The sequence below is a fragment of the Pipra filicauda genome, unplaced genomic scaffold, assembly GCF_003945595.2.
Source record: "Pipra filicauda isolate LSUMZ 115617 unplaced genomic scaffold, ASM394559v2 scaffold14_size4853619_pilon, whole genome shotgun sequence".
NCBI lineage: Eukaryota > Metazoa > Chordata > Aves > Passeriformes > Pipridae > Pipra > Pipra filicauda.
The window spans coordinates 757,187-783,587 of NW_024103985.1; the positions used below are offsets into that span (position 1 = coordinate 757,187).

Sequence of the window (26,401 nt, forward strand, 5' to 3'; positions counted from 1 at the left end):
GAAAGGCAAACAGCCTTATCTGCGCCTGGTGCTGCGGCTGGATGTCAGCCCAGGCAGCGCCGGCGTCGCTACCTGCGGCGGCTCCCGGTGTGCAGGGAGCTGCTGGGACCAGGAGCAGCACTGGGGTGACTTGGTGTTTTAAAGGGATGTGGGAAGGCGGGATCACTACCGCCATGGCTGGGAGGTTAGTGTAAGCCTTGGTATGATGCTTTAACGACATAGTTGTGTGAGATTTAAGTTAAGGCCATGTGCATCTTTGATTAGGGAGAGTATGTTTTTGTAATATTCAGGTATGCTGGGAGGTGAAAGGTGATGCCTAAGCTTGTTCAGTGGTGGAAGATAAGGGTTTTTTTGCTATGTATCTGCCAGAGTTTGTGAACTGCGAGCTCTGCTTTGTGCTTGTTCAGGAACACCTGTATGGCTGTAAATAAGTGCGTGTGGTTCTTTGACTTGGAAACAACGTGTTGTCTTTGGGATGAGCTGTGCTTTGAGCAGGGGTTGGACTTCCAGGGATGTTTTCAACCCAGAACATTAGTTTTTCAATGCTTGCTGACTGTAGGTCATGTCTCCAGGGTATCAGTGGTTCTGGCTGTGTGAGCTCAGCCACATCATGGACGAGGTGAACTTCAGTGCATGTGTGGGTCAAACCCTCCAGTTCTGACTAGCTTGTTTTATGGTGTCTGCTCTTCCTAAGTGTTTGAGGGCCAGGTTGCTTGTGTAGCTTTCCTGTGATCACTTGTCTGATGGGGGATGAAGGGAATAGTTTTGGTAAGTGACCTGAAAGTTTCAGTCCAGTGTAGATGTCAGTGGTATGAGCAGAGACATTCTGGAGTGGTAGCAGTGTATATAGTGATTCCTGCAGTTCATGTCCAGAAAACAATTCCTCACCTTGATTGCTATGTAGGTAAGCCAGGTCATTATTTTGACTGCTGGTGATTTCCCCTGGGAAGGCAAATGTATAGTGTCTAACTCTCCTGCTGGATAGGAAGCAAGTTACTACAGTGTTTTAGCCAACTCCTGAGTGAAATGTGATGTAACTGGTACTCATATGATCAAGAGTGAATGCAGTTTCAGATGGGCTGCCTGTGTTTATGGCTGAAACAACTAGAACTCTTTTCATCCCACTTTGAAGTGGCTTTCCCTATTGGAAAGTGGATTGCTCTGCACATGTAGAAACCTTTGTCAGCCTCCATTAGATTTGCACTGGTGTTCACTGGCCTGAGTGCTATTCAACAGCGAAGAATGGATGCTTTATATAACCTTAAGATGTGGACTCTCTGAGGAGAGCTAAGGGCAGTATAGCCCTTTAAGCAGCATGGCTCTGCCTGGCCCTGAAAGTGTAGCAATAAGATGCAATGTTTAACTGCTGAGTAACAGGCCTGTGCCCTGAAGGACTTGTGTGCTGATGCTTATTTGGAACAAACTGTATAGACAAAACAGAACAAACTGTTCATACTGTGAGAAACCAAATTAGTAGTGTCTTGAACCTTTTTGCATTTGTCAAATTATTTGGAGCATGTGGTGCAGTTTGGTTTTGAAGGGGGAGATGGCAACTTAAACTTTTCTTGGGTAAAGTTTTATCTCCACACAGCTGATGTTTGATGTGCCATATAGTAACTTGGGTGGAGTGTAAAAAGGGTATGTAGGAGTCTGGGATTGAGGCAATATGTAGGCAAAACATGATTTATGGAGAAGTCTTGGCCTTTGTCTATGTCAGTAACACAGACAAATCTCACACTGATGGAAAGAGTTGAGGTGGAATTAAATGTTCAAGGGACAGACTGGGTGAGGAAACTGCTGTAGTGGCCATGTGTAACAGTGCAGAGGTAGTTCTCAATGTTTTTCTCTCACAAAGCTGGAAGGTGTCCTCTTTGTAGGAAGAGGATGCAAGCTGGCTTCTGAAGCAATTGGCTGGATAACAGGATGACAAAGCAAAGCTAATTGGTGAAAATGCTTCTGAGTGGTTTAGCTGAAAGCATCAAATAGGGCACACAGTTGGCAGAGCAGGAAACTTATTCTCACTGATGGCAGATATTCATATTTAATTGGTTGTTGGCACAGCTTCAGACAGCATGGACATGATGAGGGAATGTCACTTTCAGGCTGGTGATGTGGCATCAGCTTCAGTTATTCATACTTAGAACTGTTTTACACACTGAATTTTGGTATTTAGTTTGAGTTGTGGGGTTTTCCTATGCATTCCTCAGGTTACTTCATCGGTCTCACAATCATGTAAGACTTTAAACATGGAAATGAGGAGTTTATTGCCGGGTCATGCTTTAATATCTAGCTAGTAAACATCTTGTTTCACTTCATTCATGCTTTTTCAGCATGAAAAGGTAAGCTGCAGTCTGTCAGACCCCATATTTACTGAAAGTTAGGCATGCTTCCTCTAACAGTCCTGTTGATACCACAGCTGGACAATGAGTGTCACATAATCCCCGTGTCACTGAGCTCTCAGAGGTCTTTGGCCCCTGACTAGAACCATATAGCAAGCGTCCCTTCTCAGGAAGCCTTGTTTATCTTTTGCTGTGTGAACATATCATGTTGATATGATAAGGGAGTGAAAGTGTCAGCAGACGGGACTCTGGCCCTTTGATCTTCAGCTGCACTGATGTAGGAGGAAACAGAGTTACTAGGAAAGGTTTCTGTCTCAGTGGTGGCAGATAGCTTGTAACAGTCAGGTGAAGGGATGCCATGTGTTCAGGTTCAAGTAAACTCTGCTATAGTCACTTGCCTTGAGCTGAAGTCATCTACTCTGTGTGGTCAGATTTATCTTCCTGCTTGTTTTAGCCACAAATTTTCTTTATCCAGGACATCCCTAATTGTAGTTTGTCTGAATTCCTGTAATTATCTGCATAGTGCTGACATGTATCTATTACTTCCAGCCAACTATGATGACTTATACCAGTGGTCAGTGGAATCCTACTCAGACTTCTGGGCAGAATTCTGGAAGTACAGTAACATCGTATGCTCTCGCCTGTATGATGAGGTAAGTTGAGTGTTTATCTTACAGTAAGTGCAAAACAAACAGGAAATAAAGTGGTTTCACACTCGATCTTTTGACCTCTTCTTTGAACTCTTGCAAGTGATATGAGGAATCTCTTAGATGTATAGTCCTGAACTTCCTTGTGTGGTGGGTGGTGGTGTTCTGTTGCTGGTACGCTTTAGGACAGTGAAATCCTCAAGTTTTGTTGTCCTAAGCGTTTCTGCTGTAGTGTCCTCGTGTTCATGTGCTCTTGCACACATTATCATTCCTGGCTTCTTGTGAGGAGTCTATCAATACCTGTCTTCTGCTTTAGCATCGTGCTGGTAGAATATCACCTTGGTTTTGTAAATGCTGGCGTGCTGTCAAGTTCATGTTTGACTTCCCTGAGTCAGCTTACCTGATAAGCACACCTGTTACTCTCTGGCTTTGTAGAACTGGTTTTGGAAGCTCTGCAATCAGGCTTGAAATATTTCTGAGGGAATGGTAGTGGTTGAACACTGTCACGGTGCAATACTAGAGTGTACCACAGAGTTGCTGTGGGATAAAGGTGACTCTGAAGCTCTTGCAAATGGAGGGCAAAGCTGAAGCCCTTTTATAGTCCTAGTGTAAGATATCAATATCACCCTGTAGTTTTCCATCTGAGGAAGATGATGGATTGATTGCTTCAAAAGATTGATGCAGTGAAACTTTCCTGGGACTTAGTGGGGAGGACTAGACTTGTTTCTTAATCCCTGGAGACCATCTGTTCCAAGAACCCTCAGAGTACTGGCAGTCCTGCAGAAGGGACTGGTAAGTTTCTTTTGAGTTCTCCTTCTGTTTTATGAATTTCTGTACTGATGTGATAGATCAAGTGGTTCTTCCTGCCATGAAACTGCTTTTTCAGGTGTCTTAATGTGACTCATCCTTTAGAAGAGTGAATTCATCAAGAATGTAAGAACTAGCCTACTTTGAAGTGTGTAGTCTGAAGACTGTAAACACTTAATCTTTACATTTTCTATAGATGGTAACTCAAAATCTTGCCAGGTTGAATTTGGGTACTGTCTATTTTCTCTACATATTCTGTGCTCCTAGCAAGCCTATCCTAAATTTCCACATGAATTCAAATTGTCTTGAGCAAACAGTTCAGAGCAAACTGGACAGTAACACTTGCTCTCTTGCCTTACAGGACTGGTACTCCTGAAAGCCAGTCCCTCCAGATGCCAGCAGTGGCTGATGCATTGGAGGGAAACTGGAGCAGGAGATGGTGCCCTAAAGATGGATGTTTCCTGGGGATGAGTAGCAAGAAGATGGGGATGTTTAGAAAGGCTTTAATTATATTTCTTGTGAGCTGCGGGCCTGTGTTGTAGTGGTCTTGCTGTGATGTCAGGTCTTGAGAGAGGAGAGGGAGGGTCAGCTGATGGACAAGGACTGCAGAAGATACTGAGTCACTTGTGCTGGATGTTGCTGTTTGCCTTTTCCTCAGTGTCAGCTTCAAGGCTTGACTCCAGCTTTGCTGACTTGCTGTTAGTCCTTGCCGTTGGTCCATTTCTGTTGTGTGTCAGGAGGAAAGGAAGGTCACAGTAATTGAGCTGGTTTGTGGTAGCTAAAGAGCTGAGAAGCTTGATTTAAGGTACCTTACAGCTTGATCCTGGCTGTCTATTGGAAGTAAGCATTATGCTTTGAGGTAAATAAAATTTTTCATGAACCAGAGCTAACTCCTTTGTTCCTAGCCAGTGGAACAGTTTATACTTGCACAGGTAATTCAAAGAAAAACAATAAAATGTTTACATTTTATGTTGTGTACATATAATATGAACAGCCAGTGTTTTACTTAAAACCTTTACTAAGTTTAAATATTTGATGTAGACATGCTGTTGTCGCTCTGTAGCAATTGATACCCATGTCACTTGTGAAAAGAACATGGGTACTTGCAGTGGGCAAAGCTACACTGACATGGCAGCTTTGGCATTGGCTTGTCAGGTTACAAGTAGCTGATTTTGAATAAGGAATATAGAGTCTATTTCTTTTTGCTATGAGAAGCACCTGACAGCTGTTGTTTGGTTCTGTGGAGGGTCCTCTAAGCCAGAGATCAGGTTGTTCATATCACAAAGTACCACTACCAAAGACAGGGTATTAACTAGGAGTCATAAGTGTTACCTGGGGAGAAAATACTGGAGCATCAAGTATTATATGATTTCAGCACCTTGTGCTAGTGGAGCTCTTTGATGCTTTTTAAAGGGTTTTTTTTTCCACTTCAGGAAAAAGTAGTTATGTTGGATCTTGTCCTGGAAAATGTTGAAAACATTCTGCTCACTTTTCTTCAAGCTAAGGAAGTCATAAATGAGTCAGATCTAAAAGCAGCTTCTAATTGATGCAGTAATATATGTTAGTATATAAAAAATATTTCTGCAGCCGGAGTTGATAAAGTGTAAATGTTAGAACTCAATTTTTATTTGTTAGGAGAGAAGAAATCTACATGAGTTCCCACTTTTAGAAAATACATTTGAAATAAAGTAATGCAGTAGATCACTTGCACATGAGCTTTACCTTGGCTTATAAATTAATTTCAGGACTGCCTCCAGCAATACATACTGCCCATCTCAAAGCACAAAACCATTAGGTTTTCTGGAATGGGAGATATTTTGAGCTCTGCCTGGCTTTCAGAAGAGCCTTTCAATTGATTTGAAGGAATGCTGTTTTTATAATGTATGTGCAGTCCACGAGAGAACCTGAGGGTATAAACTGAAGCTTTCAAAAACACAACTATAAAATAAAGTTTCTATTTAAAGATTTCAAAATACATGTGCTGCTGAGCAGTGGTGCATTTTGGAAGGAGTTTAGACCTCTAGGGCTAATGCTTAGGGGCTCTTTATACTTATTACTGTTTTTAAAGGTATAGTCTTAACTGTGACTGATCAAGGGATATATTAGTACTTTGAGGCTTTATAAGTTCGAGATGGGGAAGTTATTTCAGCTCAATCTCTTTTTGATGGCTTTTCATTGCATTTTTCAGTTCTTTGTATGTCCTAGTCCTAGATGGGGAGTTACTTAATATTGGTTTATTATGTTGTTGGACCCTCTTCATTCTAAAGCATGGAGAATTGGGTACATTTGACTATACAGTTCATTATTTTGAATTACCATTGTTTGAGTTCCTGGTGTTGGTCTCTCTACCCTGTGACTCGTGCTGGGGAAGGGTGGATGCTCACACCTTTCTAAGAGGGAGGCTGGGGAGTAAGTCTTGTGAGAGAGTTTCCATATACTGCAGCTCAGCCCCTGTTTGGGGTGTTCCCAGAGGCTAAACCCCAGTGGTCACTGTGGTTTGCCTGTGCCTTATGGTCTGGATGTTGTCACAGTGGTTTGCTTTGCTTGTGTATTAAAGGCTGGTCCAAAGGTAGAACTGTCAGCAAGGAACTTCTTTAAGTTTAGTTGTAATGACGTATTTGCTTGTGACAGTTGACAAATAATTAATCTTTCCAGGCCAGTAATTCCAGGATTCAGTGTCTGTCTGCCATCTCTAAGCTGGGAGAAATTATTCTTGCCTAATGCAGTCTAAAAAGAGCTTGGAATTAATTAGCTGATTTCTCTGAAAAAGAAATGTATTATGTATTCTTTCCAGGTGGTCGATACATCCAAAAGTATTGCAGATGTCCCGGAGTGGTTTAAGGGCAGCCGTCTGAACTATGCAGAGAATCTCCTGAAGCACAAGGACAATGACAAGATTGCACTGTATGCAGCAAGTAAGAAAAAATCACTGGCTTATATTTATTTACAGTTCACAGGACTAGGCCTTGTGAAACAGCTCTGATGATTGAAACCTTGAAATAAACTGGTTTGGGTGAGGAGAAAAGAGGGTAGTATGATCAGTTACTCTGCACAATCTGTGACACAACTCTGCAAAAAATCCCAGCGAAACACGCTTTTAACAGCTACACAATAGTTGTGCATCGTGTCCTCTGCTAAGGAGCTGCAAGACTCCATTGTTCATTGTTAAGCTACTAAGAAGCATCACTGCTTGGTCAGTCTTATGATAAGGATTAGGTCCAGCAAAGGGGAAGCTCAGAATACAGCTCCCTAAGGAAGCACTCACACACCTGCACAGAAGATAATCTCATCTAACAGATTAGAATCCGGTTTTTAAAGTTACCAAAGTCAGCAGACAATAAAAATCCCTTCTCTGTATTTCAACATTACCGTCCTTATGGCTATGCACAGATTTTACTACACTTTAATCTTCAGTGTAACCAAAAAATTAAGACAGAGTTTAGTTTTCCAGACAAGTGAAATTGCAAGTCCCCCATGCACATAACTGTCTTTTCTGTATTGTCAAGAGCAAAGTTAATTCATACCTACACCCCATGTAGTCCTTCGTATTCCTAAAATAAAAAGCATAGGAAGAGGGTGGGAGGGACAATATCAGCAATAGTGCCAAAATACTTCCTGAAGGCAAGTGTTTATGACAAATGTGAAATAATACCTCAAATACTGAGTGCTGCTAAACACAGCAGGACCTCAACTACCTTAATGCAGTTGAACACATTCTAAGAAAACTTCATTTTGTCTGCCAAGGACTTTCTGTAACTATCTGTATTCCCAGAGCATGTTTGATTGTGTAGGTGTTAAAAGTCTCAGTTTTCAGATACATAGGAATCAGTTTTACAGTATGTTGCTCTTCTGATAGCTGTTTAAAAACAATGCATCACATAAGAATTTAAGTAGGTTTACTGCTGTAAATTTACTGCTGAAGAAATACTTATCAGTTGCATTTTATTGCTTAGATGTATTGAAAAAACCTTTCTGATCTCATATATATATTTATATAAAATCAGCTACCGGTTCAGAGAGAATGGGGAAGTCTGTGACCCAGTTTTGGTGTAATAAGAATTGATTTGGTGAAGTATGATAGAAATGAGGCTTGTAAAAGGAAGGTGGCTTCAAAGTGATGGACTCATTGCTTTCGGAGTTTGAGATCATTATAAAAGCTTCTTATGTATTATTTAATGGAGGAAAAAAAATCAGTGTAGTTAAGTACATCTTGTGAAAGCCAAACATTGATTAGTAAGCTAACTCTAAATGTGTGTAGAATTGATGTGATTGATTTGTTAACGTTAAAAGCTAAATGTTCAACTTGAGAAAGTGGAGTTAAATATTGTCACTTTGAATTACTGAAGGAATTATTATCAGTTTAGTGAATTACTGCATTTGACATGTGGTTACATTGTCCCTAACAAGAAGCAAGACCTACAGGAAGTCATAGGTTGTACTGGAGATTCACTACTTTGTCTCACATAATCACAGGTGATGACACCAAAAAGAGCAAAATTTTCTAGTTGATTATTGAATCAGTACTGGAGTGAACACGTTGGTTCATCTGTGGTGAACAGACTTCCACCTGCATTTCTTTCATGACCTTCTGCTGTTTTTAATCTTCTTAAGACCTCTTAAGTCAGAGTATTTTTTGTTAACCCCGTGCTGCTAGGTCAGAGTGGTGGTTTGGGAGCCTGGTTTGTGTTCCCTAGGGATGAGTCTGTGGGAGCAGTGTGGGTGTTCTAGAGCACAGGAATGCAACTGGAACTTTCCTAAACAATTTCACTTGTCACTGGTTCCCGCAGTGAGTCCTTTTTGTGATTCCCTTCTCCTGGGGCCTTAATCATGAAGCAAGATCAGAGTCCCATTTCCTGTTGTTCTGTGGGAACACAAACTCTGTTGGCAGTCCCTGCTCAGTTTATGAACTACACGTTATGTGGACTTCTGTTGTTTTGCATCATGACCTGCTCCCTTGCTCTATAAGTCCAAATTTATTGGTATGAAATTCTAAGAGGGCAAAAGATTAAAAAATACTGTTCCCTGCTTAAGGCACTCAGACTGATGGCAGCTGTTCTGCAAGGACCAAGTAGCAGGGTATGCAGCTCACCTTTCCTGTGACATCCTTGGCATATGTATTTCCCTAAGAAGTCCTGGATACCGGAAACAGGACAGGCCAAGTGGTTTGCAGGAGTCACATTGAGGAAGTACAGGAAGGGACCTTTAAGATGACAAATATTCCCTTTCATAACATTTAGATTTGTTCTTTTTGTTTTGCAAGTGATTTATTAACAGCTTATGTAACATCTGACATTCAGTACAAAAGTGAAAACACCCTGCAGATCCTTTCAGAGATGAATTGAGTCCAGGTTAGTTTGTTTGCTTTGTGCTATGTTGGCAAAGGCAGGTGTTTAAAAAACATATTGAAAGTCAGGCCTGTACGTGCACGATTTTCTAGTTAGTGACTTACTGTAATATAACCTAAACTTGGCAACTGGATTCTGCTTCCTAGAGCTAATGAGAGAACTGAGCAAAAAGGGAAAAATGATGTTATTTCTGTGTTAGACATTAGCCTTGGTGGGTGCAGTCTATTTACCATGAATGCCCTTTGAGCACACAGGTTTCTCCAGTGAATATCTTGTGGTTTTTGCAGATGTATCTGTTTTTAGAAATGTCCTTGTGCCTTTCGAATGAATACCACTGATTAATACTTGATTCCCATTAAAAAGAAAAGCAGAAGAGGAACTTAACAAGCAAAAAGTAGAAATATTAGTGGAAATTCTTATCTTAAAATTGCTTTGTATCCTTCCAGAGCTAATTGTTTGTACTAGACTCTGCTTATGTTACAATACCTAATTTCTGACTGGTTGCTTTAATTTTCTTTCCTCAGGGGAAGGCAAAGAAGAAATCTTGAAAGTTACTTTTGAAGAACTGAGACAAGCTGTAGCTTTATATGCTGCAGCCATGAGGAAGATGGGAGTAAAAGCAGGAGACAGAGTTGTTGGTGAGTAGTTTTTTTTAAAGGACAGGAGGTGGAATTGTTTTAAATACGCAAGTGACTAGTTGAGTTATAGAAACCTGAGTATGAAATACTATTTCACAGAAACTTTCCAAAGAAAAGGCCCTTATGCTGCTGTATTTACATTTGTAAGAAATATACTTCTAGAGGGAAGGAACCTGGATTAGCCTGCAGGTTCTCTAGCACTGGAGGGGGAAGGAAAATACCTCATTCAAAGCTTCACTAAGGTCTGTTTCATAAAGACTCTGTGGAAGCAGAAGTGAGAGACTTTGCATCTCTCTGAGCCTTAACTCACAAGGTCTGGCATATTTAGACAGGGCAATTGGGAAATCATGGTCTCAGGTTGGTTGTTCTGGTGCCAGCTGGCAATTCCTGACCCTACAGCCCTGGGTAATCTGGTGCTCTGTGAACTGCAGGTCTTGAGGAGTGGACTTGTACTGTCTTCTCCCACCAGGGCCTTTGGGAGGAATCTCCTCTGGAGCAATGGTGGTGAACAGCTGGTGGGCAGTAAGCCTTCAAGTCATACCAGTGTGAAGATCAGTGGTTAGAGCCCTGTGATCCTTTCAGTATCTCACCAGATACTCTGCAGTCATAAGACTGTGATGTAGATTTTTCTCTATAAACAGTTTTTTGTCTTGTGAATGGCTTGTACAGTCCAGGCATGGAAAGGGGTTACTCAAGCTGGTCTCGGTTCATTTATTTCTGAATTGCTGGTTTTGATCTTCCAGCTGAGCTGCTTCATCTCTACTTCATGTGCTCTGTAATTCTTTAGTTTTCTCAGCATAGTGCCAGTCAGAACTGCAGTATCTTTGAAGCTCCTTGACTCCTACCTGGAGGTTCTGGTGTGTGTATCCATCATAATGCTGTAATCACATGTTTTTGAGCAATACTTGGCCATTATCCCAAGTATGTGTAAATTCTTATGTGATGCAAACCCCAAGTGATGAAACTGTTGGTTTGTTTTCTGCGTGTTACAAACTTGAACCTGTATCTTGAAAACCAGAAGGGTGTGTTTTTAAAGCCATAAGTATGACCTGAAAATGTAAAATAAACTCAGAGCTCATTTCACACATATGGTATAAGTATTCTCTGGAACTGGTAACTGAGCACTTAATTATCACAGCTGGTGGCTTGGTTTTTAACACAGAATTAGAGATAAATCCTTAATTGGGTATGAACCACCCAGTGAAGTTGAGGCTTGTCTGAGTGAAGACTAAGATGCTCTAATTTCCATCTTAACACTTACCATGTTCTTATTTGACCACTTGTTGAGGAGCAACAGAATATGTACTCTGTAGCTGGAGAAAACATGCTCTTGAAAACATAGCTGTAGTCTGTGCTGCTAATTATGCTATTATTATGACTTTAGTAACAATTCCTTTTAGTTAATGACTGTCTTGTTTAGCACGTCTGCCTGGCTGCTGCAGGGACCAGGGATCTGTGTGGAGTGGGGCCCCTTGATCATTTCAATAGCTTAAGCATATCTTTATGAACAGCTGCAGTTGGTTTGTGGAAGAAGTCTGGCATTGTAGGCTTGGAGTGTCCTTACAAAGCCCTGTACTTTTGGTAACAAAAGAGATTAATGAATCTAGGCAGCCTCTTTTCCTTAAAATCACAGTGTGGTTTTGGGCTCAGGTAGAGCTTTTTACATTTGGAGTCTTCGCGTGTGTGTTTTCTTCTGGGCAGTTTTTTGCATTCTGCATTTTTCCACTCTGCCCTCTTACCCTGGCTGGGGAGACTCTTTTCCTTGTAATCCTCAGTCAGAGGAATCCGTATCAGTTGAGCTGTTGCGCAGTTCCCGTTCTTTCCCTTCCCCTGGTGCCCCTAGTCCCGTGCTCCTGACTCTCTGCTTTGCCTTGGGCAGGAGCCCACATCTAGGGAGAGCTTCCCTGTGAAAGAAATCCAATGGGATTTTTGACAGTAATCCCATTATTTAGATATATATATTTCTTTGCACTGGGTTTCAACTTCTTTCCTGTGTTTCTCTCCTATGCCAGAGGATACCGGCAGTCCTTGAAAGAGCTGAACTGTAACATTGCAGTCAGAGACTGAGGCTTCCCAAAATGAGTTGGGGAAGATGCTTCAAGTATTGGGTGGGAAAGTTTGAGTCCTATGTCCTTTTGTGGTATCAAAGGTCAGGCTCTCTGAAGCTTGCCAAAATCCACTGGGACTTAATTTGTTCCGAAATTTATAGCGGATGGCAGAGGGAAGGGTGATTCTTCATGTGGCTTATAGCAGTAACACAGGGCATGCTTCTACTGCTTCTGAAAAATCAGCTTTTAAATAGAAGGGAGATATTCTATTAATTTTATTCCAGCTGCCTACCACTTAGCAAGCCTGTCAGGTTCTGATGCCCTTTAACACTTTCTCTTAACATCTTGAGCTGTTAGAATCACACATGAGAGCTTTTTAATGTTGTTTTCCTGTGGACTCCATCCCCATGCTCTACTGCCTCTAAGACAAGACTACTTTAACTTTTCATTACACTTAACATATCCCCTAGTTTGTTCAATACCAGTTGTGGTTGCATCATGACAGTAATAGTGTGTTAAAGTTGGAGGTGGGTGAATGTGGGTGGACAGGCAGTGGTGTCAGCACTCTTTCAGCTTGTTTTCATCCTAGTCCTCCCTTTCCATCACTAAGGAGATGGCACTTAATAGTAAACATAATTGAAACAGGTGTGTGGTGAAGTATTTCTTCCTCTAAAGATGTCTTGCAGTACTGTCAGTGATGATTGAGCAGTTGGAAGAGACATAGGTGCAAGCTGCACAGATCCACATGTGAGGTACTCCTGGTCTCCCCCTGGCCATCTGTTTGGCGAGTAACAATGACTGAAATAGGAATAAAATAAACCTGGGAGTGTGTTTCTCATCTCTGGATATGTTGCTTCTATTATATCCCTGTAGCCAGCTTTGCTCTGTTACAAGTCAGCAGTTAAAAACAATCTGATCTTCCCCATGTGTTCACACAAAAACATCCTCAACAAAACATGAATGAATAATATTGTTTAGAGCTGGTATTTTATCTATAGTAACTGTATTAGCCCTAGTTGCTTACGTGGGTTTTAAAGCTAGCTTTGTAAGGAGATTAGCATGTTACTAATAGTCTCAGGCCACAGTAATGTTAGGTAGGATGTCCAACTTTAAAGTCCTACAGGAGTTTGAAATGCTATGTTAACATTGAAAAGGGAAACTGGAAGTCTGGTCTTTGAATTCTCTTCTGTTTGAGAGCTGGTGTAGTTCAGTAGTATAAGCCACTGAGATGTTTTAGTTGTAGCTCTCCATTTCCTTCCTCCTGATGCATTATTTCAATGCTCAAAGTCTCTGATGCAGGGTTTCAGTTCAATTTCTTTTTCATGCAGGTGACTGCAAATGTTTGGATACCTGTGCTTCTGTATATACATTTCTTCTACCTTATTAAGGCATTAGAATGTGTTCTCAGCACTCTGAGAAATAAGACCTGTGACATAGTTTTCAGCATGATCATATAAAATTTTAAACTTCAGTTTTTACCTGTTCTGTTGGTGAAGTACTGCAGTGTAAGTGAACACATGTAAATGTAATCTCTGTGTGTGCTAGATAAAGCAAATAGCAACTGACAGAAAATGCTGTCTTGAGCAGATCAGGCTGTTAGTGCCTCTTAAAAAAAAATCCAGGCTGTTTTTAAGTTACCACTTGTCCTGCCTAAAGGTTTTATGTCAAGCAAAGTTTTCATTTCTTTGTCCTTATGGAGATTGTATACATCCTTATAAGTCAGGAGGAGTGCTGCTAGGGCCCTTGGTATGTCATACTCTGATATTCCTAGTTGATGAGTTCCCAACTCGTGTGTTTTGAGCCCTCTATTCAATTGCTTTTCAGTTCACCCAAAGTATGAAGATCCTTCTCTTTCTAGTAACAGAAGTTAGTTTTCACCTTCTGTGAGGGGTAATTTAAGCTACAGAGATAAATACCTTTTGCAACCTTTACCCATGTTGATAAATTCTAGTTTTCTTAGCTGAAATATTGTATCAAGGAACATGGAGACTCTAGTTAAATACCTGAACAAACATATGATGGATATCTAAACTAGCAGTACCATTATTCTTCTGTAGTACAGAGCTTCTATACATAGGTCACTGCTCTGTGACTCCTGCCTGATGTTAAAATCCAGCTAAAGAAGTTGCCTTTTTCATCCTCTTTGTCAGCAACATTCCTATTTCTCCCATTTTAGACCCTTGGGACCTGTCAGCCCACTGAGTGCTTTGAGGAGTAAGTTGGTATCTCAAGGGGTGCAGTCAAATGCAGGGAGCTTTACACATGGCAGTTGCTGTGGTTTGTCTGCCAAACTCAGATGCGAGAGAGGGAGAAATCAATTTTTATAATAGTCTTTCTTATTTCTCAGAATCCTGTTTTAATCTGAAAGACTGGCTGAAGAAGTAGTTTGTGTCATTGAGGGTTGGGAGCTGCTGAGAGAAAAGTAACAGGAGCTCTTACATTGCTGTGTTTGGAGGATCTCTGGTCAGAATAGAAACATCTTTATTCATAATACCTGGTGTTGGGACAGATGTGAAATCTCAGGGATCAGGCAGCCTGGCTGCCTGCAGAGATTGGGTAGATACAGAAATGCAGAGTAAGTTGCTGTACATGTTTCATACCTTTGGGCAGTTTTGGCTGGTATCCTCCAAAACTCAACCACCACCTCAAAGGCAACTGACAAATGAAACTAATGATTTAATTGTCTGGCTCACAATAATCAGCAAAGACTTGTATTCTTGCCTTGAGGGCTTTTGTGTGGGAGTGGTGAAAAGGAGGATTGCTTATAATAGAACTGAAGCTTGTGAGCTATGGCAAGGTACCAACTGCTCCAAAGCGGGGAAAGAGATCTTTCAGTTTTCGTTGCACTCTGGCCCCCTGATCATCCCATCCAAGAAATGCTCAGTGGAAATATTTGGCATCAATTAAAGAACTGCTTTTGACACACAAAATGACATTTTAATCTGTTCAGGTTCATATATTTCAAATTATCACTTAGGGAGGAAGGTTTGTCTTAAAAGAAAAATTTCTAAGATTTTGGGATACTGTACCCTGTTCATAAACCTTGACCCCAAGGGAAAAATAACAAAATAAATAATGCCTTTATGGGCATGAGATTTTGCTGCACTTTTTGCTTAAGAACTAAACTGAAGAAAACACCACAAGCTATAGGCAATTCTAGGGAGTAATTTATGTCTTAGCATGGTAGGAGGCTTTTATTCACTGTTGGGTGTTTTCCAGAAATTGTTGTGCTTAAGTCATAATGCTGTTTTCAAAGTTCCTACTCCCAAAAGCAAAGCTGCTTAGAGTAACTGAAGCAGCCATGCTGGTTTAAGAAGGTGTTTCACTGAGTTTTTTGACTTGAAGTTTACTTTTTACAAAGTTGGAGAAGGATGGATTTTTTTTTTTCCAAGTGTTGTGGACAAACTGGCAAAAATCAAGCTCAGCATCCTCTTGCTTGATAAAGTTGATGTAACAGAAATTGCTGTTAAGATCTTGATTGGATGTACTTTTCAGGACAGGAACTACATAAGTATCTTTCTTTGAGAGGTGCCTTGTGCTGGTAAATGTGCAGTCCTAGATCTGTCAGTGTTCACTACAGATGTTAAGCAGGTGGAAAGCATTTTTTATTGCCACTTACTGCCATTTAAGTTTGCTTTCAAATGCTGAATTCTAGTTAGGTGTTGGAGTACTGCAATTAGGTCCATTCTGTGCCTTTTTTTGGTTGCTTAGGAAGGATGATCTTTGATCTACGTCAGTGTAGTTTGTGAATTCCAGTTGCATGTTTTCCTTTGGGTTGGATTCTGATCAGTGCAGAGTCAGTCTCAGCCACCCAGCACCTTCTGGAGAGTTGTTCAAGTTGAGCTTACCAAAACTCTTAAGTCTTTTGACATTAATTTATTCTGTATGTCTTAATAAATTGAATTTAAAACTTGAAATCTTGCTGCAAGCTAATGAGAGAAACCTGAAGAGCCACAATAATGTAGGAATGTTCCAGGGCTTGTCCCACTATTATTCCCTTATCAGCTGAGACACTGGTTTTGCTTGTTTTGTGTTTATGATTCTGGCAGTGTCTACCAGACAAAATCTAGCTTTGTAAAGCTGAATCTCTGCTGTTGAACTATTTATAACCTTTCCTTCCAGATACTCGTTTCTTCTCCAATGGCTGTTCCTGCAGACCTGTTCTATTCCCTTGCATATGCTGTATCCTTACGTACCCTAATCAATCCACAAACTTTCTCTGCCAGCTATTCTTTTCAATGTGCTGCTCTCTTATCCTGGAAGGCTCATTAATTAAGCAGAAACACTTGTAAATTGGGGGTAACCTTCTAGATAGAAAACCTGATACAAATATTTTTATAAATGGGTTTATTTCTAGTACCTTGTGTAACTGATTTGACTTCACAGTAGGACATTATGGTTGTGTGGGGAACTTGAAATCATGCTTCAGTGTAGGATTTTGAATTTTTAATATCTGTCTACTGTATATATTGTATTTACTGTAAGATTTGATGTTTGTGTTCCATCTCTAACCATCCCATCCCTGCCCTAGGTTACTTACCAAACAGCATCCATGCTGTGGAAGCAATGCTGGCTGCTGCGAGCATCGGTGCAATCTGGAGCTCCACATCACCAGACTTTGGCATTAACGTGAGTGGCCTCATTGCATGTGCAGAAAAGCTCTTGCTCTGTTTCAGACAACTGTGAGGGTGATAAATACAAGTGGCAGATCGATTCTGTTCACTTTAGTCTTGCTGCCACCTCCTGGCACAGCCAAGTACTCCGGATTTTTTTTCTGGCTACCACAAACTCAAACGTGTCCTTTCAGTTGTCAGTAATGATTTTCAGCTTAGAGGTTTGAGTAACTTTAGCTACTCATGTTGGAATATTTTCAGATGGACTCCATAGTCTTGGTTAGTTTTTATTATATTAAATATGCTAATAAGCAGCAGTTCAACTGAGTTGTCTGAAGTTTGGCCCTTCATTCGGGGCTGCTTAGCAATGTTCCAGGTTCTTTGCCTAAGCAGTCCCATCCTTTTCCTCTTGTGTGGGTAAACTCAGCACCATCCCAGTTGGTCTCTTCCCAAAGGCTTTGTTTGCCAACAAGGTGGAGAATTTCAGGCTAATGTCACTAACCTTGTTGACTTAAGTGAAGAAATAAATTTTTGCTGTATTTCACACACAGCATTATCGTGGCATCCAAATAGATATGCCCTGGAAGCTTTGGGAATATATTCTGCTTGCATTGGGAAGTCTTTACCACCCATCAACAGATACAAATTACTTCCACAGTAGAGTGTTGAACCTTCTATCTAAAAGTTGACATGACAGCATTTGGAGAATGTGCTGTTTGTGCGTTGCAGGGCACAGAACACCAAGGCTTTTAGGTAGTACCCTCAATTTCAGTGTTTAACCACAGTGTCTGGTTAAATGTATGGAATGTGCTCCCTGGATTAGCACTAGAGGGCGGCAGCATTCCATGTTTTGGAAAAAAACTATTAAAAAATCATTACAGCATGTAATGATCAATCTGTTCTACAAATATTTTCTGCTTGCTCAGAAAATGACAGTATGGAATATCTTCTCTGCAATGTGATTTGGTCTCTCATCTGGGGGGAGATTGTTCATTTTGCTTGCATTACAGAGGACTGGTATGTTTTCTGTCCGTGTTGATTTGCTGTTATTTTCAGTGCCCAGCTTTAAGTTTTTGTGATAGTTTTTTAATGAAACTTAGCCTTGGAGCAGCAGTGCCATCAATATCATTTATTCTCCTTTGGCAACATGTGTTGGCATGAATTCAAACCCTAAAATCTTGAGGGAGATCAGCAGAGATCCTCAGACATATTGGCTTCCACCCTAAGGAAAACATATTCTTCCTTCTGTGCAGTTGCATTAATCCTGTTAATGTAAATGAAGATTTTTTTGGTTGTGTTTTGGGAAATAGTGTAGCATTTTCAACATTTCAAGTCCAATTGTGTATATATGTTTGAAGCTTAGAAATGTCACTTTTCAGAGCTGCCTACACACTGCAGTCTCTGAATGCCATACATCCAAAGGTTTCAAGCATTCAGGAAGTCTGCTGTCAGAGAACCAGTGAGCTCCCTCCCACACAGAATGCCACTCTTGGCAGCTCTTGCTTCATTTCTCTAGTCTCTGGTAATCCATTTCCATATATTAATAGGAAAGTGGTGCTCTGAGGCCTGTGCGTGAGAAATTGTTGGATATAAGAGTTTATAAAGGAGCTCTGCATTTAGAACTAGGTGAGAAACCTTTGGTGAGCCCTGGCACTGTCAGTGCAGCTCCATTTGTGGGGTCCTGCAGAATTTTTAGTACTGGATTTGAGGCTCATGGAATTGAACAAGCCATATCTGCTGTACCTGAGCTTTTTGTGAAAGTGATTCCTTGCTGAGCCATCTGGTTGGATTAAAGTTTCAGTGTAGCAATTACATGTTCCATCTGTTTGTATTGCCTTTGTATCATGCCAGGCTGCCCTGTGGGATTTGATCCTGCCAGTGCTAATGAATCCAATGGAGTGTGTTAGCAGATTTGGTAAGACCCTGAGTATTGGAGTCATCTCTGTTTCTGATTCACTCCTCTTCAGATCTGATTCTTCTGTTAGAGTACCCTTAGTTCTCATTGGTCTTCACTTTTAAACACCAGGCAGTGTGGAAATGGGGTATATGGGCTCTGTGCTCAGCATGAGTACACACAGATACATAAATACACCCAGCACGTGTGTGTGGCTGCTTCGTCTGTTCTTGGAAAAAGGTACAAAGAAGTAGGTATGATAAAATACCTAAGAAAGCAGGAAAGTGACTGTAATGTATTAATTAAATCTACATTTCTGAGTTTGTTAGTTAGGGACCTCTTGAAAACCACTTCTGTCACTGAAACAGATTCTGGTGATTGTTATTTTAAACCAATTGATGTATTTGAGTGTCAGTGCATTGTCACTGTGTTTTCTTACGATGTGAACAAGGAAAATGAAATGCATCTTTGATATGAGAGAAAGCTATTAAGTGATATACTCAGCAGGGACAGTTAAATATTTATACTTAGTCATATCCCTCTACCTTACCTGTGGTGTTCAGGGAGCTTTCCTGAAGAGAAAGAAAGTCCATGGGAAGCTGTTAGGACAGGACTGCTGTGCCTTTTCAGGAGGCTTTCTTTCAACCCTGAGGAGTCCAGCTTGAAAAGAAGTTTAACAGAGATTACTTGATTGTGATGTTTTTGCATTCATCCTCTAGTTTGGTAATTTGTTTCTCACTTTGGCTGCGAAGTAGAAGACAAAATAGAAAACAGAAGAATAAAGAATGCTGGGAGGAGTAAGCACATAACTCAAGTCTGACTCTTGCAGCATGATTTAGGAGATTGTTCTTGAACAGTTAGCTGACAATTTTACAATATTGAGTAATCTTATAGTTCTTAATGCTTCAAGTAATGTAGCTAGAGAGGTTTGAACATCACTATGTGCTGAGTGCTTTTAATAAAAGGATTTGCTTCTTGCTGTTGAATACAAACTGATTTATTTCTGGTAGGCTGTGTACATGCAGTGTACATGGAAAAAGTGCCAGAAAGGTTTTAATCTCAAATAGGATGACAGCTGTGATAAATTCCTGAAAAGAGTGTAAGCTGGAGGAGACACCTGAAAAATTAGCATTTGAATGTGCCCTGCCCCAGAGATTCTAAAGGAGCTGTGGTAGTTTTTGCTGGTAGCGTAGGTGTTTGTTCAATATGCAGATTATTTTGATAAAAGAGTGATATAGTTTCCTTTGTTAATTGTAGCAAAACAAAGCTGCCAGTTCAGGTGAAGTGCCACCTCACTCTATGATAAATACATCTCCCACAAGACTGGGCTGTTTGTTTCTCCCCATTCAGAGCCCCAACACTGGTGCCCTGCCAAAGGCACCCCAAGGGCACGTAGAGCACCTGCCTGCAGGTGCAGCCAGGAGTCCTGTGGGCCTTTGTGGAAATGAGGGGCCCAACTCCTGCTCACATCGTTGTCCTCTTTAGATGAGTTTACAGCTGACTCTCAAGGTGACTTTTTTAGCTGCTTAGACAGCTTTGTGAGCTTGACCCTTCAGTGAACAATGTTCTGTGGTCTGTGGGGATTTTATCTGTATTACTGGTTGATACATTTGGGGATCATGAAATAGATTGTTACAAACCTGTTGTACTTTGGACATCTTGTGTGAATGAAAGCAGGCAGTCTTTTAACAACTCTCCTGTTAATTCCTGTCCTTACTCCTTGCTTGAATTGAAATTTGCATTTAGCATCCACTGAGATTTCCTAGCAATTCATTTCAGGGCTTTTTTAACTTATTTTTCTCTTTGTCCCTAGGGTGTGCTGGATAGATTTTCCCAAATTCAGCCTAAACTTATATTCTCTGTTGAAGCTGTAATATACAATGGCAAAGAGCACAATCACTTGGAAAAGCTGCTGAGAGTGGTAAAAGGTATTTCACTGCATCTTACCTAGTCTTAGTTATACTGTAGTTCTCTGAGCACTCAAAGCCTGCACTGACACTGCTTGTTGCTGTCCTTCCTTCTTTACCGTATCACTGTGGTCACTTAGATTTTCAGAACAGATTTGAGTAAAAACTGAGTGGTACTTTCTGTAATTTTAACGGTTTTCTGCTCATTTAACTTAAATAGATCACCAGATATTAGTCAGCAGTAGAAGCAGAGGAACAGGAGCTGATGATAGTGTTTTTAAGCTCAAGCAAAGTGCTGCTGGAGACAAATGAAAGAGGTATTAAAGCACTAGAGCTTGCAGATTTACACATAAAAGGCTGGCAGTATTGAGGAAATTATATCTTGGGTAACAGTTTAATCTTTTGGGGTTTCAGTGCATCAGAATTATTGCTGTTACTTCGTGCATTACACTGTATGATTCAACCAGGCAGAAAAGACCTCTGGGTATGTAACTGAGTGTAGTAAATAATTGTTTTCTTCTTTCTTTCAGGGCTTCCAGATCTAAAAAAAGTGGTAGTGATTCCGTACGTCTCGTCAAGAGAAACCATAGATATTTCCAAGATTCCAAACAGGTAATGGGAGCTTGTGAGCTGTGAGTGTCCAAACTAGGCATGAGATGGATATTGATAGCTATGGAAACTGCCTGACTGACCTCTTGAACTTGGAAAAAATGGGATTTAGTCAGATTTAATGTGGTCCATCCTCATACTGGAAACAGAAGTGTAGTGTAGGTTGCTGCAGATGTTTTGCTCCTACAAAACCATCATTGGTATTACTGGCTCTCAAATGAAGGCACAATTCAGTAGGACATAGCAGGGAGAACAAAGCTTCCTGACCTGAATAATTAATAATCTAAATGACATTTTTAGAGTTTCTTTTGCTTACTTACTGATTTGGATTATGTATGTTTAAACACTTTTTGGAAATGATCGAGTCCCAGGGTTAGACTCAGTTTGTTCCTGTCTTCTTTGAATTGTTAAGACTGGTAGCTGGTCACAGGGGCAGGTTTATAGGTTTGATTTTGTTGTCTTCAGTCTAAAGATTATACTAATGGCTTATTTTAAAACAGAAAAGGAAACAAAATAATTAGCAATTCAAAGAGTAGACTAGAAATAGAAATTATATACATAGTTTGGGTATATGGCTTATTGTAAATGAGCTGTTGAATACAGAGGTAATCTTATGTATGGGCTGGGGTAATGCTTTCAGAAGTTTCTGCAATGTTCCTTTTTTTTTTTCCCCCCTCTTGTGCAGTGTCTTTTTAGAAGACTTCCTGGCTACTGGGAAAGGAGACCAGGCTCCCCAGCTGGAGTTTGAGCAGCTGCCTTTCAGTCATCCTCTCTTCATCATGTATTCATCAGGCACAACAGGGGCACCGAAATGCATGGTGCATTCAGCAGGGGTATGTCTCCCCTCCTGGAGCTGCACTGCCTGTACTTAACTCCCTGGATTACATCTTCCCTTTAACAGCATCATACCATGGTGTACTTTAAGGAAGAATTGATTGCTGACAGTGTTTCAGTAACTCGCAGTGAACCTTTTTATTTATAAGTGGCTGTTTGAAAGCAAATATGGATTGCTATAAAATATATTGGTTTAGAGATCAGTGTGGAGACCTTTCAGATTTCTGGCAGCAAGTATCAGTCACAAAAGCATCACTAGAACTGGCCTGACTGATACTTGTAGAGGAAAGGCCAAAAAACTTGAATTGGGTGTTCGGAACTGATTTTTGGACTCTGCCAAGCTAAGGCCCATAGGAAGCTTGCAGTTTTTATAATCTAGATTATTTTTTGCTTTAAACTATATTCTGTGTTTATTAGTTCAGAGTATGTTATTCTCATCAATCCTTTTTTTTTTAAGGAAGGAAGCCAGAAGGTTACCATCTCCTTGAGTGTAGCTTTTGCTTTGTATGGAAACTTTGCTTTAGGCCATGTCTTGTTATGGCTAAAGGTGTATATGATATTAGTGCCAAAATGGTCTGTGCTCACGTTATTTCTGTTTACTATTGATGTTCTCAAGCTCTTAAAGTAGAGGAAGTGACTCCAGCAGTCAGACATAGTGTTGAAACTTTAACTCTTCCATTAGTGTAATCCTTAAAAGGAAGGGCTTTTTTCCCCCTCAAGGCAGGCAGGATGTGTTGAACAGTGCAATTGTACCATCATGTGTAAATGGAACTGCACAACTTTTAGCCAGAGTCCATCATTTCTGCTGTTTGCTCTGAAAGTCAGGATGAGCATCCTGCACGGCTGGGTGGCCTGAGGGCAGGATCCTTTGATGCTGTGCCCATAGTGTGTATGTTCTTGCCTCTCTTTGATGGCAAGGACTGGAGGATTTGCCCGCAGACAAATCCCCTGCTGCCTGTAAACACTCTGCTTTATATATTATCAATAGGAGTTCATACCAGGCAGCATGTGATACACAAAATGGTCCCATTGGGACACATCCAGTGTTTGTGAAGAAGGTATATTTTGTGGTTTGACAGCTGTTTTGAAGCTGTGCTGGCTTTAGACTGGTTAAGTACTTGCAGGGGTGGATTAGTAAAATCAGGACAGGTGTTTTGTTCAGTGATGGATGATAAACAGTAGAGATGAAAACAGATGTAGATCAGACAGCAGGACTCTGCAACAAAGTTCTTTCTTTTCCCATGTTACCTGTGTTGCTGCTTAGCTGAATCATTGCTCTGGTCTCCATCTTTTCAGTTTGTACAGAGCTACCTTAGAGTTTAGGTACAGATTACTCATCCTTGCTGGGGAGGAGAGGAGGTAATGGATGGATGAATAGGTTTGTAATGATTCTGTTCCTATTGAGCAGCTCTAGTTCTGTGTTGCAGGGTGACTTTTTTTTCCCCTTAAGTTCTAGAAATTGCCTAAAAGCAAGTTGTTTCATCAGAGGCCGCAGGAGTTGCATGCTTTGTATGTGTCAGTGTGAATAGGGCCTGCAAAGAGTCCATGCAAATAAATTCTTAAATGCCTTCTACACGCTTGGTTGGGTTCCTCTGTTTGTTCTTGGCATAATCTTGTTTCGACTGGAATTAATAGTAGGATTCTTATTGATTTCAACAAAAGCAAAATTAGTCCACCATCTTTGTTTCATTTTCCAGCCTTACATTAACTCAAGTTTGGTTTTGGTAATTAAAACAGCAAGAAGAGATGACATTTCAATGAAGACATTTCAAGTATTGCTTATTTATAGCATGCTTTGATACTGTGTTGTTACTGTAGTGATTTTAGATGCCAATAGGCAGCTTACTTTAAATTCACAACTCAGTTTATCTAATTCTGCAGTATGTTTCTGGTCTATTTTCCCTGCACATATTCTGTTTTCTTGATACACAGTGAAATGACACATTATAGATAAAGAAAATGCAGCCAGGTCATGGGAGATGTTTTAAAAAGTGGTGCCTCAGAGAGAGTAGGCTTTTTCTGGTGTGTATGGTATTGAACAGTTGGGTGTGCTACAGAAAGACATTTGGAGGGTTCTTTTTAATACGTAAAATACATTAGTGAGTAATTGTTGTTCTTTAGTCCTAAAAACATTGGTTCTGCTTCTTGCCTCGTTCGTACAGACCCTTTTTCGGTTATTCCATATTCCCAGCTATCTAAGGAGATAACTTTTTGATAAAATCCACATCATTTCTTTCCATCTTAAAGACTTGCAAGACATCTGCCCTGCTGCAGACTCCTTGTGCAGCTGCAGGCAAGTCACTCTGAGGATTTTTCATGCTCGGACTCTTTCTGAACAGCATGCAGAGAACACTGCTGGTTTGAGACCAGGCTGAGCAGCCATGAGTAGTTACTCATGGCAGGCTCTCAGCTGTGTAACTGCTTAACACTGGTCCCTCCTGAGCCACACTGTGGCCCAGGAGCAGCAGTGCCTGCTGGTTTTTGGCACTGCAGATGCTCAGCACTTCACCTGCCTTATGTTGAGCCCACTGAAGACAAGTAGACCAGTAAGTTTTATCAGCTACCAGATCTGTGTCATGAAATGCTACATGCTCGGGATTTATTTTGAGGGTTGTAAAAGTCCTATAAATAAGCAAGCCCTATAAATAAACTTGAGAGAGCATCTTGGGCCATAAGCTCTTTGGAACAGCTCTGCCTTCTCCCACAGTACCTTTGTTTCCAGGCTGAGTCTTAACAGGTTTTGCAGGGGAATAGTTCATAGCCTCTACCTGAAGTCATTGTTTTAAAATCCCCTTTTGATCCCAAAACTGTGAAGTAGCAAAAACCAAATGAAAGAAAAAGAGAACCAATACTTATTTTAATTGAATTTGACTTTTAATTTTGCTATTTCTTGTGGCTCTTTCAGAATCTCCTGCAGGGGCAGTGTGATTTCTTTTTGTAAATGCAGTAATTATGTTAACACCTGCAATTCTTCTGGCAACCTTAACAATTCAGTTAGACACAGTGTTTCTAAGTCCTAAAGGTTGTGGTAATTTTCAGCAGTAGAAGATGGTAGCTATAGCTAGGTGGCAGTGTTGTGACAGCTGAGGGTGTTCAAACAGCAGCAGGTGAATTCAGACCTGATTCCTTTGAGCTGTGAAGCAAAAATAAGATTTACTCCTTTATTTTTATTTAATGTTTTCTGCCTTTTCTCCCGAAGCGTTTGCCAGTTTTATGACTCTCCTTTTTCATTTCAAATGTTTATCTGTAATCTTTTTTCTTTCAGTGTAAATCTTGTTTCATGCTTATGAGGCTGTTAATAGTTTCACTGTAACTCCTTGCATAAATGCAAGAACCATTTTTTATTTTAACATCAGCCACGTTAATTTGTCACTGAGGTGAAGTGTCTTAATGAAGTAGTCTGTAAATTTATTTATCCTAACAAGTTATGCTTTAACGATGATCAGGAAGGTACTTTAGCAGCATTTCCAACAAAAGAAAAGTAATATATTCAAGTACATTATTAATACTGATGATCTGAGCAGTGAGACATTTCGCATTGCTAGTCACTTCAGTGCTTACAAGAGATCTCTAGTGTTAGGTGTTATGTCTCCTAGATGTTAATAGATAAGATAATTTGGATACATAGTGCTAACGTATAGCAGCTGCTGCAGTTTATGGCAGCTCTCAGTCCTTCATTCCTCCCAGTTGCCCAAACATGCTGAAAATGAAACTCTGTCAAAGGGCTTATCTTGGAAAATCTGACTGGTAAAAGCCTGATGGTCTGGTTAAAATGATGGTCTGCATGGAGTACTCTGCAACTCTGATGGCTGTGCAGAGTTGAAAGTCAGGGAAGTTATTTATTCCATGGATTAAAAGTGATGTGCCATGAGGATTGCTGAGGTCTAATGAGAGAGGCTGAAAAGTTATGTGAGAATGAGGAATGCAATTGCTACTGCAGTAAATAGACCCTGGGATTTACTTCAGTTGTAGTTAAAGGAAATACTTGCTTTAATCCTGCAGTACATCCTGCAATGTATTGACTACATTAGTAATTTTTAAGTCTTAATGTGCTGTCAGAGTTTTGCTTTTCACTTACATGATCTTGTATTTTTCTTTCACTGTCTTTGCAGGGCACACTAATACAGCACCTGAAGGAACACATTCTTCATGGCAACATGACCAGCAGTGATGTGATTATGTACTACACAACGGCAAGTGGGGCTTAAGGCACTTCTAAAATCACTATAATAAATCTTTATAAGAAAGATGAGAACTTTTCATACAAATCTACAAGTACATTTTAAAGTATTTTAAATGTTTGTTCTGCAAGGGATTGTCCTATGTAACTGAGTTTAAAAAAATTCAGGTAAAATAATAAAATGCAACCTTTCTGATGAAAGGTCAAACCCATGTTAAATGTTTCTGACCTAACTGGTGAGGAAAATGAATTGATTTTTACAGTCTCTTAGGTTTATTGATCAAACTGCCTCATCAATATCACCTACAAATCAGATTCCAGTTTCCTCCATCATGCAGGGCTGCATCATACAGAAGATGAGACTTTCTATTATGTGTCTGTTTTGATGGGGAGGAAAGGAACTGCCCAGCTCTAAATTTTGTAAAGGAAAGGGAGCAAACCCGATCTATGTAAGAGTTCAGATATGGGGTGGGGGTGCTTTTTCTGATGCTGTGATAAAGAAAAATGATTCCAAAGATTCCCACTGCTGCAGCTGTCTGA

At 40.4% G+C, this 26,401-nt stretch overlaps 1 protein-coding gene across 1 annotated transcript in view; it reads left to right on the forward strand.

Moving 5' to 3' along the window:
* AACS (acetoacetyl-CoA synthetase) overlaps positions 1-26,401 on the forward strand; it is a 40,157-nt gene that overhangs the window by 549 nt on the left and 13,207 nt on the right. Inside the window, exons 2-9 of the mRNA XM_027732993.2 lie at positions 2,889-2,992; positions 6,588-6,708; positions 9,663-9,776; positions 16,356-16,453; positions 20,145-20,259; positions 20,769-20,850; positions 21,533-21,680; positions 25,794-25,874. Of these exons, the coding sequence (XP_027588794.1) occupies positions 2,889-2,992; positions 6,588-6,708; positions 9,663-9,776; positions 16,356-16,453; positions 20,145-20,259; positions 20,769-20,850; positions 21,533-21,680; positions 25,794-25,874 (863 nt within the window). The remainder of the gene's footprint in view (positions 1-2,888; positions 2,993-6,587; positions 6,709-9,662; positions 9,777-16,355; positions 16,454-20,144; positions 20,260-20,768; positions 20,851-21,532; positions 21,681-25,793; positions 25,875-26,401) is intronic.